At 49.0% G+C, this 18,976-nt stretch overlaps 1 protein-coding gene across 1 annotated transcript in view; it reads right to left on the reverse strand.

Annotated features, from left to right (window-relative positions):
• Positions 1–18,976, reverse strand: part of GART (phosphoribosylglycinamide formyltransferase, phosphoribosylglycinamide synthetase, phosphoribosylaminoimidazole synthetase) — a 34,926-nt gene that overhangs the window by 4,567 nt on the left and 11,383 nt on the right. Inside the window, exons 4-21 of the mRNA XM_039388087.1 lie at positions 18,833–18,928; positions 18,058–18,232; positions 17,324–17,435; positions 16,077–16,145; positions 14,799–14,924; positions 14,170–14,257; positions 13,701–13,786; positions 12,941–13,109; positions 12,101–12,332; positions 8,945–9,039; positions 7,961–8,070; positions 7,165–7,363; positions 5,327–5,575; positions 4,868–5,020; positions 3,413–3,616; positions 3,032–3,163; positions 2,340–2,470; positions 615–756 (exon numbers count right to left, since the gene is read on the reverse strand). Coding sequence (XP_039244021.1) covers positions 615–756; positions 2,340–2,470; positions 3,032–3,163; positions 3,413–3,616; positions 4,868–5,020; positions 5,327–5,575; positions 7,165–7,363; positions 7,961–8,070; positions 8,945–9,039; positions 12,101–12,332; positions 12,941–13,109; positions 13,701–13,786; positions 14,170–14,257; positions 14,799–14,924; positions 16,077–16,145; positions 17,324–17,435; positions 18,058–18,232; positions 18,833–18,928 — 2,568 coding nt within the window. The remainder of the gene's footprint in view (positions 1–614; positions 757–2,339; positions 2,471–3,031; positions 3,164–3,412; positions 3,617–4,867; positions 5,021–5,326; positions 5,576–7,164; positions 7,364–7,960; positions 8,071–8,944; positions 9,040–12,100; positions 12,333–12,940; positions 13,110–13,700; positions 13,787–14,169; positions 14,258–14,798; positions 14,925–16,076; positions 16,146–17,323; positions 17,436–18,057; positions 18,233–18,832; positions 18,929–18,976) is intronic.

Below are 18,976 nucleotides of genomic sequence, written 5' to 3' on the forward strand. Positions count from 1 at the left end.
TGGAGCTGTTCCAGCCTCTCAAAGACCTGGAAAAACTGTAGAAGAGGAGCAGAGTGGAGACACTGTGAACATTCTGCCTAAACAAGAGTTGATCTGCCACCACTCACGGCCCAGGCACCTCCTGAGGTGTCTGGCCAGGTTCTGTTATCCCAAACTGCAGTGCTGCCCAATTTGGTGGGTTTACACAGATCCAAAGCAGCTCCTCTGTCAGGAAGGAATTCCCAGGGGCTGGAGGATCACCTCTCCCCAGCCAACACCTGCCCTGCACCTCATGTTTGCAGAGCTCTAAAGTCTTCACAGCCTCTTTTTAAATATTTTCTAATAAATCAAGGACTACAAGACCTGTCCTCGCCCTTGGCCTCCCTAAACCCCTGCACAAATGAGAGAGGGAAGGGGGGAAACTCTGCCTTTCCTCTCAGCCTTTTCCTTACAGGGTGGAAGGGTCTCGTTTCATGGGATCACAGCAGGGTTTGGGCTGGAAGGGGACCCTGGAGAGCTCCTGTTTCCTGCACACCCACAACTAACCCGCTCCTTTCTCCACCTTTCTTGCACCGTGTTTTCCCTGATGACAAAGTGCTGCTGTTTACATGCCCCCAGCACCCAGCTGTGCTCACCTTCCCACTTCTTGACGAAGGGGCCCGACAGGATCCTCATGAACCCCGCCAGGCAGACGAGCTCCACGGAGAACTCCCGCAGCACTTGGTCGACGGCGCCGTCGAAGTCGGCGCGGCTGGGGAAGGCCGTGTGCTCGATCACCTGCAACCGAGCACAGGGACGTGGGCACGGGCAGCTCCAGCAGCAGGAACAGCTCCTGGATGCACAAACATTCCCCCTTTGCTCCCAGCCACGGGAGGGACCCTCGGGAGGAAGAGGAGCTGGGCGTGGGCAGGCCCAGGGCAGCGGCCCCGGCGCTCCTCAGAGCTCAGCCCACCCGAGGCCTCTGGGGCTTTAACCTTGGCAAAAATGGTACCACAAAACCTTGAGAAAAAGGCCAATGCCAAACTCCTAAAGCAGCCCCCAGTGCAGACCCAGGGAATCACAGAGTCCTGGCAGGGACTGGTACAGCTGGGTTAGGGTTGGGAGGGACCTCACAGCCCATCCAGTGCCACCCCTGCCACGGGCAGGGACACCTTCCACCAGCCCAGGTTGCTCCAAGCCCCGTCCAACCTGGCCTTGGACACTTCCAGGGATCCAGGGGCAGCCACAGCTTCTCTGGGCAGCCTGGGCCAGGGCCTCCCCACCCTCCCAGCCAGGAATTCCTTCCCAATATCCCACCTATCCCTGCCCTCTGGCAGTGGGAAGCCATTCCCTGTGTCCTGTCCCTCCATCCCTTGTTCCCAGTCCCTGTCCAGCTCTCCTGGAGTCCCTTCAGGCCCTGCAAAGGACTCTCAGGTCTCCCTGGAGCCTTCTCTTCTCCAGGTGAACACCCCCAGCTCCCCCAGCCTGAGTTGTGTGTTTTCCATCCAGGATATATCCCCTAATTTAGGCAGGAAGAAGGCAGGACCAACTAACTGAAAGCATCCAGTCTCTTAAATAAAAGTACCTGTGAATCCCCACCAGAGTCACCAGAACTGCTCAGGTGACCATCAGCTCCTCAGAAAAACCTGAGGGTTGGAACTGGATGAGCTTTAAGTTCCCTTCCAACCCAAAGCAGTCTGTGACTCTGTGATTCCATGTTTGCTCCTCCCCTGCACACCATGGACTTATTTCACTTGTGACTTTTGTGTCCTCCCAAACAAGAGCCAGATCCCAAAGTTAAGAGCAAAGTTAAAGCTATTAGCAAATTATTAAAGTTAACAGCAAAGCTTTGGGCCCCAATTTCCCAGTGGAAAAGGACTGGAAAATGCTTCTAAGTCAGAACAGGATCATTTCTGATCTGTAATTGGAGAGACAAGGCAGCCCTGGAGCCATGGACACCAAGGGAATGAATCCTGGGGAGCCTGAAGTCAGTGGAGGGTCCCACTGAGTGTGACCTCTCTATTTTATTCAGTTGAACCACCACATCATTTTAAAGCTCAACTCAGATAAAACAGGATGTTCCTTTAGTGTCAATGCACTAAAGTTAAATAAATGGCAAAGTTTAAGCTGTGGCTGTGAAGGTTTTGTGCTGGTTTAATATAAAAGTGCTCCCCAAAGCACCAGGATTGCTGGCAGAGCAGGAGAAAAGGAGGCATTTGGTTTCCCCATGTTAGTTTGCCCAAGGGCACAAATTCCTGACAGACCAAGGGAGAAAAGCCAAGGCTCCCTGTCCAACCACCTCTTATCCCAGAAAACTCACAGCACCTTCCTGCTGGAGTCAGAGTTAGTGGGGGCTGCTTTTCCAAGAGGGAAATGCTCACCCTTGTAGGGATCCCAGCTCTCTCAGCTTTCCTCAGCCCCTCCACCCCGGGCTTGTTGGACACCACCAGGACGATCTGGGCAAAACTGGTGCTTTTCTTGGTGCTGTTGATCAGGGCTTCCAGGTTTGTGCCTGGGGGGAAAGGATTCATGGATGTCAAGTCTCTCCTGGAGAACAAACCCAGTGAGCAGCTGGGAGAGGTTTTAAATAAGCAGCAACGTGGGGGAGACCAAAGCAAACAGCTCTGATGTAACATTAATCCTGCTTTAATTGATCTCACTGAGCTTGACTGGGAGAGCTGAAGGCTCCAGGGCCTTTCCTGGCAACTGCACTTGGAAAGGGGAATTGACAGCACTGGAATGATGGTCTGAGTAAGTGGGAATACTCAGGAAGCAGGAAGAAATCCTGCTCTACCTGTGAAACGATGGTGCTGTTCCACAGGGCACCCCAGGGGTGTTTGGGTCTGGACACGGGCAGGGATTTGGGGATGAACTGAGCACAGATGCAGTTCGTGGTTTGCAGCAGAGGTTAAAAATCCTCCTGTTTGTGATTGAAATTAACCCAAGGGCAAAACCTCTCCTGCCTGTTAGAAGCCTCTCAGAGTGTCCAGGGAGAGCTCCACGGGCTTGGAACCCCAGCTGAATTCCTTCCCAACAGTCTGGTTCACATGGGGGTAAAGAGTGTGCTCCTCACCTGTTCCAGAGATCAGGACAGCCACCTTCACCTTGCCTGCCTGCATCCTGCCCTGGAGGTGGCTCTGCACAGACAGGGACCTGTTGGCCTGCAGGGCTCGCTGCAGATTGTGGACTTGAACGCTGTCAGAGCCTGAGCAAGGACAAGGAAACACCCAAAACCAACAAAACAACGTGTAAATACAGGGAGAAGCAGAAAGAGGAGGAAAGTACCTGTGAAAGAGATGAATGGAATGAAATGTCATTTAATATCCCAAGAAAAAAGTCATGGAGGTGCCAAGGAGGAGATTTGCAGCTGATCCCCAAGAAGACTCCCCTCCCAGAGGGGGAATTCAGCTCTGCTTTTTTTTTATTTTCCCAAGGAAAAAAAAAGTTTAACAACCTTTTTGCAGGGGGACAACCTTCCCAATGAGCCAGGCTGCCTCGTGTCTCTGGACATCCTGCAGGACCTGCTGAGCCATCTCCTTCTGCACCACCAGCACGGCCCCGATCCCGCAGTTGAACGTCCGGGCCATCTCCTCCTCAGACAGGTTCCCTTCCTTGTGCAGCCAGCTGAAGATTTCAGGGATCTTCCAGGTAAGAGCATCTGCAGGGAATTGGAAATACAAACCAAGAGTGGAAATCACTACCAACGGGCAAACAGTAAAATTACTGGGGTATGAAGAGGTAAAATCTGTGACAAGAGTCTCCCTCTGCCCTCAGTTCCCCCCGGGTGAGGGTGATTTCCAGCAGCACAAAAATGCTACTGGACGAGGCACTGGGAAGGAACTCCAAGGACAGGAAGTTTGTTTCTTGTCATGTTCTCTTGAAAGTGGTTGTATCTCATTTCTACAGAACCATGGAATGGTTTGGGTTGGAAGGACCTTAAAGCCCATCCAGTGCCACCCCCTGCCATGGGCAGGGACACCTTCCACCAGCCCAGGTTGCTCCAACCTGGCCTTGGACACTTCCAGGGATCCAGGGGCAGCCACAACTTCTCTGGGAAACCTGGGCCAGGGCCTCCCCACCCTCCCAGCCAGGAATTCCTTCCCAATATCCCATCTATCCCTGCCCTCTGGTAGTGGGAAGCCATTCCCTGTGTCCTGTCCCTCCATCCCTTGTCCCCAGTCCCTCTCCCGCTCTCCTGGAGCCCCTTTAGGCCCTGCAAAGGACTCTCAGGTCTCCCTGGAGCCTTCTCTTCTCCAGGTGAGCCCCCCCAGCTCTCCCAGAGCAGAGGTGTGAATACACATAAACATATACATTATATATATATATACACAGGTCTATAGTAGTGTCACTGGGGACAAGTGGCAGAATGATTTACCTGCAGTTCTGGAGTTCAAACCTCAATCTCAGCTCCCTTATTTTACTCTCCAACCCCCAGAACTCTCACAACCTACAGTGAGTCATTTCCCTTTCCACATCCCAGCTTCTCCAGCAGGGAAAGCCTCTCTCCAGCACACCTGAGCAGGTAGTGGTGAGGGTGAATTATGCTGAATAGCAGGAGATGTATCTGAGCCCAGAACCCCCCTGAATGCCAGCTGAACACCTCATGAGTATCATTTAAGTAGCAATGACTTCGTGGGTGATTGCAAATGGCAGCAGCTCACTTGGGATTGCTTTTAGGGTTGTTTGCTTTATGCAAGTATCCTAAAAAATCCAATCCCAAGCACCCCCAGGGGAAGGGGCGTCAGTGGGGAGCAGCCTTTACACTGCAGTGTTCTGCCTGGCCCTGGGTCAGGTCCAAGGCCAGACTCAGCCCTTTCCAGACAGGTATGTCCAGCCCCTGCACGTGCACAGGCTCCCACATAACCCACAGCAACAGCAGGACCTGCCCACAGCTTTCTTGTCACCTCACCTAAAACGACACCGAAGGAGTCAGGGAGCACCCTGGGAATGTTTTCCAGCAGTCCCCCCCCAGTGATGTGGGCAAAGGCCTTCACGTGGCCCGAGCGCAGCACGGGCAGCAGGGTCTTGCTGTAGAGTTTGGTTGGGGTCAACAGGAGCTCTCCTGGAAGAGGAGGAAAAAAAGACCAGTTACAGAAGGAAAGGCTAATCACCATAAAATGGGGGAAATTAGTGCCCACTGTGCTACAGAGAGAAGCCCAGTGTTCTGCCTTTCCTAGCACACAAGTAGCTGTTTATCCCCCTCCCTCCATTGATTTCCTGCACACGTGACCCACAGGAGACAAAAAGAAGATGAAAACACCTTAAAGATGGAACACATTTTTCCTGGTGCCTTTGAAAAGCTGCAAAAGCAAAGGCCCAGCCCAAAGAGTCGTGTGAAGTGCTGGGAAGCTCAGGCTCCAGGCAGTACCTAAAGTCTGGTCCCCAGAGGCACCAACGGGAGAGGAGAAGTCCAGGGAGGACTTTTCCACGATCTTCCTGACGAGGCTGTAGCCGTTGCTGTGCACCCCAGAGGAGGCCACCCCGATGAGCACGTCCCCATCCGAGATCCTGTCCAGCTGGGGCAGCATCTGCCCCCTCTCCACGGCCCCCACGGCGAAGCCGGCCAGGTCGTACTCCCCGGGCGGGTACATGCCCGGCATCTCGGCCGTCTCTCCTCCTGGGGAGCCACAGAACACACAGGCGGGGGTTGAGAAGCCACAGGATTGCGAGTTCCCCAGGTTTCAAGCTCAGGAGACGTTCACAGACTGGTTTTTTTAATTACAGAATCCCAGAACCCCAGCCTGGTCTGGGGTTCATCTTGTCCCACCTTCCACTAGACAGGTTGCTCCACGCCCTGCCCAACACTTAAATCCATATTTAATGAAGTTTGTGCACATCCAGGCAGGAGAGGAACCCTCAGCCCCTGGCTGGGATGAGCTCAGGGTTGTTGAGCTGAATATTCAGCTGCTGCAAAAACGCCTTTGCAGTTTGAAAGTCTCCAGCTGGAAATCCAACCCTGCCAGTGCAGCGACTTCATCCCGGGATCTCACACAGCAGGGCCTGTGCTGCCCCATGAATGGTCTGCTTGTGTCTGATAAATGGAGAGAACACCTTAAAACAAACATAAGGCTGACCAAGAGTTCACACAGCAAAAAAATAAACCAGGGCATAAAGAGCCTCCTGTTCAGAGCTGGTGAACGGCCCCAAAAGGACACGTTCCCACTGAGAAAGGACTTTGTTCCCAACTTTCTTAAGGAACTGGAAAAAAAGACAGAATTACCTAAAGACATTTGAACTGTCATTTTTTTGCCTCAAAGGTCTTTTTTGAAACATCATGGTCATTCCACACGTCTGATTTTACAAAAAAAAAAGAAGGAAAAGCAAAAAACTTTGTGAGGAAACAGAACTCTCTGGGTTTCACTGGTTTAAAATTGAACCCTGTTTTGAAGTCCTCTCATAAGAATTATACAAAAGAATGTGGGTTTCGCTGACCTAGAAACACTTTCCTTGAGTTGAGCAGTGGTAAGGGTGTATTTTTAATGATTCCAGAAGGGAAATACTGTCTTGTGTTGGTGGCTAACCAGATCACTGGACAGCAGAGCACACACAGAACTTGGCAGTAAAACACTTTATGTACTTGTATTCTAGGGCTGAAAAGGAAAACATCTAAATTTGAGTCTTAACATTTTGGAATATGTTCATCTTGGGGAAATCATCTTGGTTGGAAGTCGATCAGAGGAATGGAGCAGCTCTGCTGGGAGGAAAGGCTGGGAGGGCTGGGGGTGTTACCTGGAGAAGAGAAGGCTCCAGGGAGAGCTGAGAGCCCCTTCCAGGGCCTAAAGGGGCTCCAGGAGAGCTGGAGAGGGACTGGGGACAAGGGATGGAGGGACAGGACAAGGGGGAATGGCTTCCACTGCCAGAGGGCAGGGAGAGATGGGATATTGGGAAGGAATTCCTGGCTGGGAGGGTGGGGAGGGGCTGAGATAGAATTCCCAGAGAGGCTGTGGCTGCCCCTGGATCCCTGGAAGTGTCCAAGGCCAGGTTGGATGGGGCTTGGAGCAACCTGGGCTGGTGGAAAGTGTCCCTGCCCACGGTAGGGGGTGGCACTGGATGGTTTTTAAGGTCCCTCCCAACCCAAACCTTCTGGGATTCTTTCTTTTTACCCCTCTAAGATTCTTCAAGAGAGCAGGAAAACAACCCCATTAAAATCAACTACAAAGATCCTGCATAAGCTTTTCCACACCCTCCAGAGGAGGCTGTTCCTACCCAGCAGAGCACAGCCAGCCTTCTTGCAGGCATCAGCAACCCCTGCAATGACCCCCTGAGCCACGTCCACGTCCAGTTTGCCGCAGGCGAAGTAGTCGAGGAAGAAGAGGGGCTCTGCTCCCTGGGCCAGGATGTCGTTGACACACATGGCCACCAGGTCCTGCCCGATGGTGTCGTGCTTGTGACACTCCTGTGCAATCTGCAAAACACACCCAGACCCTCTGGGGTGGGCTGGGAACCCCAGACACCAGCGGGGGGCTGGGCCGGGCCCAAAGCACCGACGGCCCCGGATCCCACCGGCCCCGGATCCCAGCCGGCCCTCCTGGGGCTGCTGGAGGAGCAGCTCCATCTGCCACCATCCCTGGGGGCTCTCCCAGCTCTCCTCAGGAATTATTCCTGTCTCCCCTGGCGAGTCCCACAGACACTTAGCAGGGGGCAGAGCTGGAAGGGGTTTCCTGGAAAGGCCTGAGCACAACACGACCGTGGGATTAAATGGTTTTCCCCCCTGAGTGATTTTTTGGAGTGTGGAGGTTCTGCCTTCGTGAAACAGAGCTCCTGATTTCATAATTAATATTTAAAACCCACTTATTTTAGGCATCATATCAACTTCTGGCTATTTACAGGCCAGAAGTGAGATGTGTGTTCAATTCTTTTGCCTGAAAAAGGGCAATTTCAGTTTTCATCCCTTTTTTTTAGAAAGACAAATAGGTATTTTTACCAGACAACCCATATTTTCCGTTAAAACATTTTCCCTCCTGTGCTATTTTTTCTTCCTTTACGTGGATTTCCACCTTACCTTGAGTTTTGTGCCAACCCCATCAGTTCCAGACACCAAGATGGGATCTCTGTAACCAGCTGCCTTCAAGTCAAAGAGCCCAGCAAAGCCCCCGAGTTCTGCATTGCAGCCTGTCAGGAAACAGGAGGAAAGAGCCCAGTTTTACTTCCAGGGGCTTCTCCAGGATCTCCAACACAAGTTCTCTCCAATACTTGTCAACACAACTTTGCTTTGTCACCAGGAAACTTTTCTCTGGCATTTAGAGCCTCTTCCCAGAGGCACAGGAGCTCCTAATCTGCCTGGGTTGGCTTTGTCTCTAATTCATCATTAACTTAAGCCTAAAAATCCCAGACTTGGTGATGGAACAGTCACCAATTACTGTGACTGACATAATTCACCCTTGCACTGAGTGTTTTTCTGAAAAATAGAGGAGGAATTGTGGCAACAGACTGCTACTGGTTGTACTGGTGTGTGTATCTCTGTTTTTTTCTCTCTGTGTATATCTGATTTTATCAGAAGGTTCTCAGCTAATCTGAAGTAAAAGAGCTTTTTAATACATTTTTTTATAATTTAAATCTATCCAAAGAATTACAAGGACTTGCTAGAGCAAAAAAGGCACCAATTGATGCTGTTTTAACCAAGCAAAAGATGTGTCTTCCACATCTGTCTCAGGAATTGTAACCTTTCTACACATTCATCCCCCCAAAATTAAATAGTTCACTTTGCAAGAAATAACAACCCATGCAATCAAACCCAGCAGGAAATGGTGGGGCTTTTGCTTGCATTTGTCCTGTGCTCTCTAACACCCCTGGCATTCAGGAGATGTAGTTTAGAGTCATTTGGGGATGAAAACCTGCCTGCCTGGAGGAAATCACAGGCATTTGCTTCCCACTGATATTTGTTGTGTCACCTGGGAACACCCAGAACACACAGGCAGGAGGTTTAGATCCAGATCCAGAGATAACCCTCATTCCATGGCCCAGGAGCAGGAGGTCCATGTCTTACCTGACCTGGACGTGGCTGCAGCCAAGGGCTTGATCTTCTGAACCAGAGTGTTCCCTGCTGCAATGTCCACCCCACTGTTCTTGTAAGTCAGGCCTCTGGAAAAACGGGAAAAGGGGTTATGGAATTGGCTGGTGAATCCCAAACATCTGTTTGCAAACATTATTTGACCGGTGAATCCCAAACATCTGTTTCCCACCAGGATTCCCTTGTTCCCATCCCTAAGGGATGCCCTGCCTGGAATGCCATCCTGCCCTCCCACCCCACTGCTCTCCCCCTGCCCAGTGACTCTGTTCCCATGAACTGATCTCCAAGGACTCACCCCAGGCAGGCTCAGCAGCTCCAGGCTGAGCCTTTCTGCTGTCTGGAACCTGACCTGGGGACAGGGATTACTGCACCAAAGAAACAAAGCATGGGGGGTTTGCACCACAGACACTGCCAGAAGCAGGACTTGAATATTCCAGAGTTCAAAGTGGCATCAGGATCATCCAGTGAAATCCCAGGACAAAACCAACAGCAGAAAACCCCAACAACAAGGCAAAAGAGGCAGAAATAAATCAATGACCTCGACACCTGCAGGGTTTTACAGCTGCAGCTGAAGGGTGGCCTCTCCTTCCCACCTGGGAGGATCCCACCACAAAACCAGCCCTTTCCACCTAAAAGGACTTTCTACTAAACAATATATTTTAAATTTAGTTTAAAAAGACCCAAGTTCTAAGGTGGATTTTAGGACTCTAGAAAGGAATGTCAGGAAGCTCCAGGTGGGGTTTATGTACAAAGAAGTGTTTGTGTCCCCTGTGTCCCCACAACTCACTGGGGACATGAGGCACCACCTCCTATTTCCAGCAGGAGCTTTTATTTCTGGAGCCAGAGATTTTAATGACCTTTAACTCCCACCAAACACATCTCACTCCAGTTAAGCAGCTGTTATTCCCATGCTGGCAGTGGGAGGAACCAGCTGCATCCCTATTTTAGGTCCAGCCCTACTTTCTCTCTCTTATTGATGGGATCCAGACTGAAGTTCAAATTCTAAGGGTGAAACACACTCTTGATTAACAAGGACAATACAACCAAACAACTGAAACTCATTTAAAATCGACTCAGCTGAACAAAAAGATATACAGTTAATCCCCAAAACCCATCACAGGAACCAGGTTGAGAATTCAGGAAATATTAAAAACCAGTAAGAGACAGATACAAATGTTTAAACTGCATAAAACAGAGGAAATGTTTTTGTACTCTATTAAATCTAATTTTAAGATGTGAGAATTTTTTTTAGTGTCTAGGACACTGTTTCTCCTGTGAAGATCATTGCTGTAATATCTGGCACTGACCAGGGCAGACTAAAATCCCAGAATAACTGGCCCAAGAGTGGTGCTACCAGGAAAATACCAAGGTGTCTGCACTGCCACCACATCCCTGTCAAGAGCTGGCAAGAGGAAAACAATTATCACAATTCTGTTCAAGGAAATAGTGGCCTGCAACAACTAGAGAGCAAAGTCAGGCTCTCTCATGATAAACACCAGATTTTCACCTTGTTTTTAAAAGTATTTTAAATTTCTAGATTTTTTTTTTTTTAATCACCTTGGGTCCTTTAAATGAATCTCTAATTATTTAGATCTTCTGAAATACTGAGTAAATGTTCTGGCTGTTTTCCTGAAGGGAAATGCCTTGGGATGAATCCTCCTGGTAAGTCCCCAACGTTCCAGGCCAACCTTTCCCCTTCCTTCCCTGTGGGCAGCAAATCCAACGGGGATGGGGCTTGGAGCAACCTGAGCTGGTGGAGGGAGTCCCTGCCCATGGCAGGGGGTGGAACTGGATGGTCCCCGAGGTCCCTTCCAAGCCAGACCAGCCTGGGACTGTGGGATTGACACATTCCCAACTGTTCTGCCAGTCCAGGAGCAGAGCCTGGGGCAGAGCCCAGGGCACTGAGACAGGCAGGGACTGCAAAGGGCTCCCAGGAGGCTCCTTGATGAGCCAGGGATCCTCCCAGCCAGGCACTCCAGGCAGGAAACTTGCTGGCTGTGGCCCATGAACCCAGTGCTGCAGGGAACTGCTCATTAAAAGCCTCCTCTTGCCTCACACACTGACCTCATTATTTACTCCTACAAACACAGATCCCAACTCCACGGTGCCACCTCCATTGCTCAAGGGATGCAGAGCACTTGGGAGAGAAAGAAGACTAAATACCAACACCCTTGTTCATTCAGGAAGTTTATTGATCACCATTTTACAGAATCCTAACAGGACCCACTGTCAGCACCGACTGAACTCACTGAAGTGCCCCCAGGCTACAAAATAACTCATTAGCAAAAGGGGTGTTTGGAGCTAACTGGAGACAGGCAGAGCTGCTTCAGATCAGGGGAAAAGGAGTCTAAAAACCTGCAAGAAGCTTTCAGTGACATGAGAGGGACAACAGGACTCACAGCTATAAACAAAAACCCCACACCCACGTGATCTCCAGACTGCTCAAACTGAACACTGTGAAAATTAAAGGAATAAGGATGAAAAGGAATGATAAATCCTACCATGCTGCTGGCCACCCATTCCAGTACAATGTGTATCCCAACAAGGTGGAGGCTTCAAGATAACTTTAACCCTTTCTAAAAACTCTAAAATGAACCAATAGATCAGCTCAAACTTTGTTCATATTTAGAATCCTGGAATATCCTGAGTGGGAAGGGACCCACAAGGATCATCCAGTCCAACCCCTGGCCCTGAACAGGACACCCCAACAATCCCACCCTGTCTCTTGGGGCTGTGACCACATTTCCTGATACTAATATTAACATCAGACTTCTGGACAATACAAATCCAGAGCAAAAGCTGTGACTTCAGGCCCAAGAACCAGAAGTTGACCTTCCCCAAAACAGGTCTAACAGCCAGGAGCAGCACAAATGATTCCTGGGTGGTTTAATTGATTAGTTTAATTCCACTGCGGTTTAATCGATATTTGGGACTAAGAACATGGAAGAGAGTCATCCAAAAGCCTGTTCCTCCCTGGCTGGTCTTGCTGAGGTTGAGTACAAGGACAGTGGTTAAAACCTGCCAAGAGTGACACGGAATCACTCCTGCCAAGAGTGACTAACGTGGGCCAGGGGTGCTATCTGCATGTCAAGCAGGGGTGTTATTTCCACTGGAAGCGTTTGGAATATCTACCTGGATTGCCTGAGGAAAGCTATGGCCCGAGCACCAATGTCCTTCCTGTAGATGGCCCCCTGGAAGTGGATGGAGGCCACCCCCCTGTTGGCCTGCTGCAGGGCCGTGGGCAGGTCGTGGCCCAGGGCGGTGACGGTCAGCACGCGGCCCCCGCTGGTCAGCACCCGGCCGTCCCGCAGGGCCGTGCCAGCGTGGAACACCTCCAGCCCCAGCTGCTGGGCCTGGGCCAGCCCTGCCGGGGGGGGAGAGAGAAGAAAGGCAGAGAAAGCTGTTGGTTAGAACGTGCTCAGTGAACAGACACTCAGAAACCACAGGGCCAGCGTGAGCGCGCTGGGAAACGGGGACACACTGGGAAAAACTGCACTCGTGGGAGAGACGAGTCTGCCTGCGTGTCAGGGGAGGGGAACTCACTGACACACCTCAGCCCACGTGTGATTCCACTGGGCTGTGTGCCCCAGGGCCACACAGAGCACAAACAGCAGCAGCACTGTAGGGATCAGCGAGCAGAACCCCTGGACTGCAGCAGGTATTAAATAACACTGTGCCAATGTTAAATAATGTTAAACAACACTGTGCCAATGTCAAGTGTTAAATAATGTTAAGTAACACTGTGCCAATGTCAAGTGTTAAATAATGTTAAATAACACTGTGCCAACGTTAAAGGAACGTGGAGAATCGAAAATACAACAGAACAAACCAAGAGGGGTGAAAATTCAGCTGGTTCTTGCTGCCCCACAACCCCAGTTTGCATGGACCTCAGCTCCAGGGATTCACCTTCACCCAGCAAGAGAGAGAACAGGGGAGGAAGGAGCCGTCTGTGGTTTCTCCTGCTGCACTTACCTGTGATTTCCAAGCCCTTGGGATAGGCCCCCGGGTAGCCCTGGCTGGCCATGACCACGGTCACGGCTGCACTGCCCTCCAGCCACACTGGCAGGGAGCTGGAGAGCCTTTTGTCCACAACTGCCTGCATGACCTCGTACAAATCACTCTGCAGCAGGGGCAGAATTACCTGCAGAAACACAAGAGCAGCCAGTCAAACCAAGCAGTGCTCTGTTTTCTCCCCTGGCCTTTCAAAAGACACTAATGCAGCTGTAAAAATAACATTAAGTGTTTCACACATACTGCTTGTAATCTGGGTACCCTTAAAAGCACCCTTCCTTGAAGGTAATTTCTATGGGTAAAAGAAGGGAATTGTTACATCTGGAGGGGAAAAGGTACAGGACAAAGAACCCTATTTATCCTGGAGAACAGAAATTAAGAGAGTTTTTTCCACTTTCGAACTGGGAGTGGGGAAAAGAAGTGTTGGCTTCTTTAATAAATTAAAAAAAAATCCAACTCCATTCCAGAAAAGATAGGGAAGTGCTGAATTCCAGTCAAGCTGGCCCCTGTGAAGCCCAGATTTGAGTCCAGCCTGCTGAAATCTTCTCTGGAATGGAGCAATTTCCGAACAGATCTTCTGTCCTGAATAAATAACCCAAATATTTTAAGTCTCGGTGCAATTAGCTAATTATTCACCCAAAAGCTGGTTAACAACAGTGGTAGATGGTCACAGATTTTTCTCCCCTAATGCCAAACTGTATCTACCCCCAGAATAACTCACCTGACACTCTGGGTCACCGAATCTGCAGTTAAACTCCAGAACTTTAGGCCCATCTTTGGTGAGCATTAATCCAGCATAAAGCACACCTAGGACAGAAAATGATGTGAAAAACTCCCTCAGCAACTGCCCAGCTCATTTGTTTTGAGTCTGTTGATAACAGGGTTTAGAAGGATGTCCCCTGTGCTCACTGAACTTGAGAAATGGAACAATAAATCAGGCAGAAACAGTTGTGGTCACAGTTTTGCTGTTCCTGGCTGTTCTTCCTTGCTTGACAATTATCCCCCATTCAGGAAATGACATCTATTGATTTCCATGGACTCTGAATCAAGCCAGTGACACCAAACCCAGCTGCCAAAGAAATCAAAGCTACCTCCCTTACCTTCCAGGCTGAGTTAGGCCTACAAAGAGGAAAAAGCGAAATAAAAGGTCTTTCTCCTTATGATTAAAAATCCCAGACTTCTGTACCTACCCAAATAGGGGACACCTTCTTTCCTCATGCCATCAACAGTCTTCTGAAGTACAGTATCTCTGATTTGCTGCAGCAAATCTTTAGAAATCTAATAAAACAGGACCAGAAAACAGGGTTTGTGAAAAGGGAGGGCACGATTTTGTGTTTTTAAGACCTGAGCAGAACACTTGGATGGTCTCCTGCTCACTCCAAGACATTCCATCCAATGGAAAACTAATCATTCTTTTCCCTCTATTTTTGCAGACAGAAGTTCCTTGTCAAACAGGCACCAAACTGCCTCAAGGCACAGCAGAAACTCATCCCCAGCTTTGCCTGGCACAGGGTAAAAGTGTGGCTTTGGAGCACTTGGTTCTAACGATCAGCCCTTCAAAACACTTCAAAACCCAGGCTGTAAAAACACCACTTCCACCTTTAAAATTCCAAGGAACTCAGTAGGAATACCCTCCTCTTCAGGGAAATTTAGTAAGTGATGGATTTGACTTGGCCTTGTCTGTTTTAGGCAGCTCTCCCCATCCACAGGAGCCCGTTCCCTCCCGTTCATCCTGGTGGAGCTGAACATTCCCACATGCTTTGTAGTGAAACATCTCCTCACCCACCCCTTCTTCCCTTCCCCACCATCCCATTTTTACCTGAGGAGCTGGGCAGTAGGCTCCCATCCCTCCCGTGTTGGGCCCCTCGTCCCCGTCCAGCAGCCTCTTGTGGTCCTGGGCGGGCGGCATCGGGGCGACGGTGACGCCGTCGGTGAAACACAAGCACTGGGGAACAGGGAAGCGTTGAAATTCCAGCCTGGGGGATTCTGCAGCTGAGGGGGAACAGCGGGACTGCAGCTGCTCTGCGGGGACACTGAGGAGGAACAACTCTGCCCCCCTCGCCAAACAAACCACGGGATTCTAAAGAGTTGCCTTCCCCTCGTTTCCTACGACCTTCCTCCAGAAATCACCTCTAATGAAACAGGTAAAAACTACACCACCGGCGGCTGCACTGGAAAGAAACACTCAAAACTTTAAAAAGAAATTAAAAAATTAAAACACAGCCCGGTGGAAATTACTGCTTCCCTCCCCTCCCTCCCCCTGCCCCGGAAGGAAGGCATTCCATTGCTTCCAAGGCTTCCTTTTCCTCGCTGAGAAAGCTGCTTGCTCGTGAATTATTTATAAATTATTTATATAGCAGTTCCTTTTATCCTCAGTATCTTCATAATTACAAGCCTGCTGGCAGCTTCTGCAGCTGGCTGATGTTGCTCACTGAAGCTGGGTAATGTTGTTCACTGTCTGGACTAATGTGAACAGCACTGAAACCCATTTTATAATGCTAATTATAAAATTGATAAATCAAGCAAGGATTCTGCTAATCAAAAAGAAAAAAAAGCTAAAATATTAATATATTAAAAATATGTGATTTGTGGGAGGTGAATTATCTTGCTGGGCAAGGAAAGCAGTACATTTTCTTCACTGTTGTCAGTCAGCACAGAAAAAAAAACCCATAAACTGGATTTTGTTTTATTGTATTTGTTGTATTAAGTAAGTCTGCTGGGTATTCCAAGTTCTAGTTTTTAAATGAAGGGGTTGAAGCAGCTTAAAATGAAGGAAAAGTTCTCTCTACCTCTGCAGAGTAAACCAACACTGTCAAAACAAGGATTGGTTTTTTTTCCATGTGGCAACAGCTGTTTGAGTTATTCTTATTTAATGTGATTTATTTTAACAGACCACAGGGAGTTTGGCTCTTAGCACAGCTGTCTTTAATTAATACCACTTTATTTACACCAGGTAACTGGTTTTAATTGACACAATGATTTTTTTTCATTTACTAAAGAATAGATTTCTCCCCTTTGCAGGTGGGGTTAGTCCTACAGTGTGTCCCAGGTAGTTTAGGGCAGGTGGAATTAAGGTGTTACAGTGAGATGCACTTACAGAAATCTCTTCTCCTTCAAGAAGCTCTTCAACAACGACAGTTTCCCCAGCTGTGCCAAAACTCTTATCCTACAGGAAAACAAAAAAATCTCTTTACTTCTGTTTCACTGGTTTTAAAGTACTGAAAATGGAACAAGAAATAAATACTTTTAATACAGCAAAAAACCCACAGCACAGGTTTGAGACTCTGAATCCCTTCTCCCCCCAGGGGGTGCCAGCAGTGGGAAATTCTTTGTTCCTCTTTTCTGATTATTCTTAAATAAATGCAGGTTTTCTTACTGAGTATTTTCAAATGGCAGGGGTTATTTGTGATTCCTGAGCAATTCCACAAGCTGAATTTTGCCCCCATGTCACTGAGACCAACAGCAACGACTGTCGAGTCTCCCATCTGAAGTTTTGCTTGCCAGGAAAGTGCAGTTTTATACAATACATGGGAAGGGAGTGAGATTTTCATATCCCAGGGCAATGTCTGAACGCTGACTGCATGTTCTGGGTAATTAAGAACAAGCAGCCCACACTGACAAGGTAATTTTGGGGTCTATAAGACTCCCTAACACACAGTTTTTTGTACACGACATTGGGGCACACGTTAAGACATTTATTGTCTTATTCACCCCCCAAAATGGGACTGCAGAGCCCCTGCTGAGACCCACACTGAAACACAGGTCTGTCAGATCCCATCTCCTGGGGATCAGCAGAGCTCCATGGAATTTTAGACTGCTCCTCTGCTGACACCAGCTGAGGGCCTGGCCTGGCAGCCTCAGCTCTGTGCTCCTCACTGGTCTGATAAAATCACTGAATTTTGCCTCACTTCTAATTTTGATGCTCCAAATATGTTTGCAGAATATCCTACCTCATTGCACACTTCACTTGGAATAATTCCACTAGAATTTTACTGTACATTCAAGTGCTGTGTGATGAGTCCTAAAGCTAATGGTGCTTGTAAAGATCCTCCTCAGTGTCAGAGCTCCTGTTCCTGCTTGGCTGCAGCAGCCTCAGATGGTATAATAAAAAAAGGAAATGTATGTACAAATAAGTGAAATCAAGGTGGGTTTTCATGAAGAAGGATTTTATTTGAGCCTACAGGAAGTATGCCTCCAGCAATAAATATAACAGAGCTCCATAGCTGTCCAAATAACGGGTGGAAGGTTTGATGTCTTCCAGCCAAGCTCCTGTCACACAGAAATAAGGAACATCTCTGAGAGGGTTCCTGTGTACCCAGGTGAGTGTGTGACATCCCTGCTCACCTGCATCATTTCAGTGACAGCTTTGCAGGCCTCTGCCTTGGTCGAGGCCACGATGACTCCTTTGCCAGCTGCCAGGCCACTGGCCTTCACCACCAGAGCAGGGAAGTTTGCACTGCAGAGGCACAGGACAGACATTCAACACTAAACAACCTTTGCAAAGACAATTTGAGCATTTCAAGAGTTGAGAGATCAAAAGGTCAGAACACTTCTGTGTTTTCATAGCAACCCTATTGAGTAACACACAGATCAAACCAGGCTCCTCCTGCTCTGCCTGGGAAGGGTTTGTGTTTCTTTGCCCTACCACTGAATTCCATGAGTGTTCATTCCTGCTTTCCATGCAATAATTCACTCCTGTATCATCTGGGGTCACCTGGGTTGTACCCTGAGGAGCAGACCATCAGTTGCTGAGTAAGTCTCCAAATATACTCCTGGAGAAGAGGCCAAGAACCAGAACAGATGGTTCTCAGGCTGCTCGCTGGGTCTCCACAGCAGGAGTTTGAAAAGAAATAAAACCTGTCCTACATTCTCCTGTAAACTGAGCACTGAACTGTAATTTCACTTTGGAGCAGTAGGTAAGAACCATTTCTATCACCTGCTGCACTTTGACAGTGGTAGGTGATCCTTTAACACCTTTCCAGATGTTCCATCGCAAAGGTATCGATACACCAGCAATCATTTGACTGGGTTTGGATATCCAGCACATAAAAATATGCCTCAAATGCCCAGCCCTGTACCTGTTAATAAAGCTGCAGGCTGCCCTGGGGTCAGTGAAGGCTTTCCACCTCGCAGTTGGGATGCCATGACGGTCAAAGAAGGCCTTGGAAAAGCTCTTGCTGGACTCCAGCTGAGCTGCCTTTGCTGTGGGGCCAAAACACCTGATCCCAGCTGCTGTCAGGTCATCCACAACCCCTGCAAACACAACACAAACATGGTATGAACCTCCAGGTGATCTGTGGCAGTCGGGCAGGCCAAGACACAGGAGCACTGACTCCTTGGAACGAGGATGTCAGGAATAACAAGTCACATACATCTCTGCAGTGCCTGTTGCCCAGCTGGGCCCTGGCTGCATTCCTCCCCGGAATCAGGAGCCTGCGACTCCTGAGGCTCCGAGGATTTGGGGAGAGGTGACAATCCCCCTTTGGTTTATTGGATCTTTTAACTCAAAAGCCAACATTAGGCTTTTGTGAAGGTGCCAATGGTTGCACAGGTAAAAGGTTCAAACAGAAAAATTACCAGCATGTTTATATTTATCTTTTTTTCACCAAGACTCAAACGATAATTATTTCAAAACATTTGGAAAACCAAAACTGCTTTTATTACTAACACAATATCCTTCAGAAATTCATTTTCACCTCAGCACAACCCCCAGTTTCAGGGAAGGTGTCCCAGAGGATCTGTTCCATTCCCACTGGAGACACTCGGACAGTGCTGAGTGATGACAGATGAGGACTAAAATTTCCCTTTCTTCCTAAAAGCTGAAGGCTGTGATTTTTAGCTTGTTTCTCTTACCAGCAGCAAGAGGGACCTCTGGACCAACCACCACCAGCCTGATGTCTTGATCTCTGCAGAACTGGGCGAGGGCAGCGTGATCACTGACCGGGACAGCTGGTGGAGACACAAAGGGGGGTGAGATCCCATCAGGAGTGTTGGTCA

The sequence above is a fragment of the Pipra filicauda genome, unplaced genomic scaffold (assembly GCF_003945595.2).
Source record: "Pipra filicauda isolate LSUMZ 115617 unplaced genomic scaffold, ASM394559v2 scaffold607_size300211_pilon, whole genome shotgun sequence".
Lineage (NCBI taxonomy): Eukaryota > Metazoa > Chordata > Aves > Passeriformes > Pipridae > Pipra > Pipra filicauda.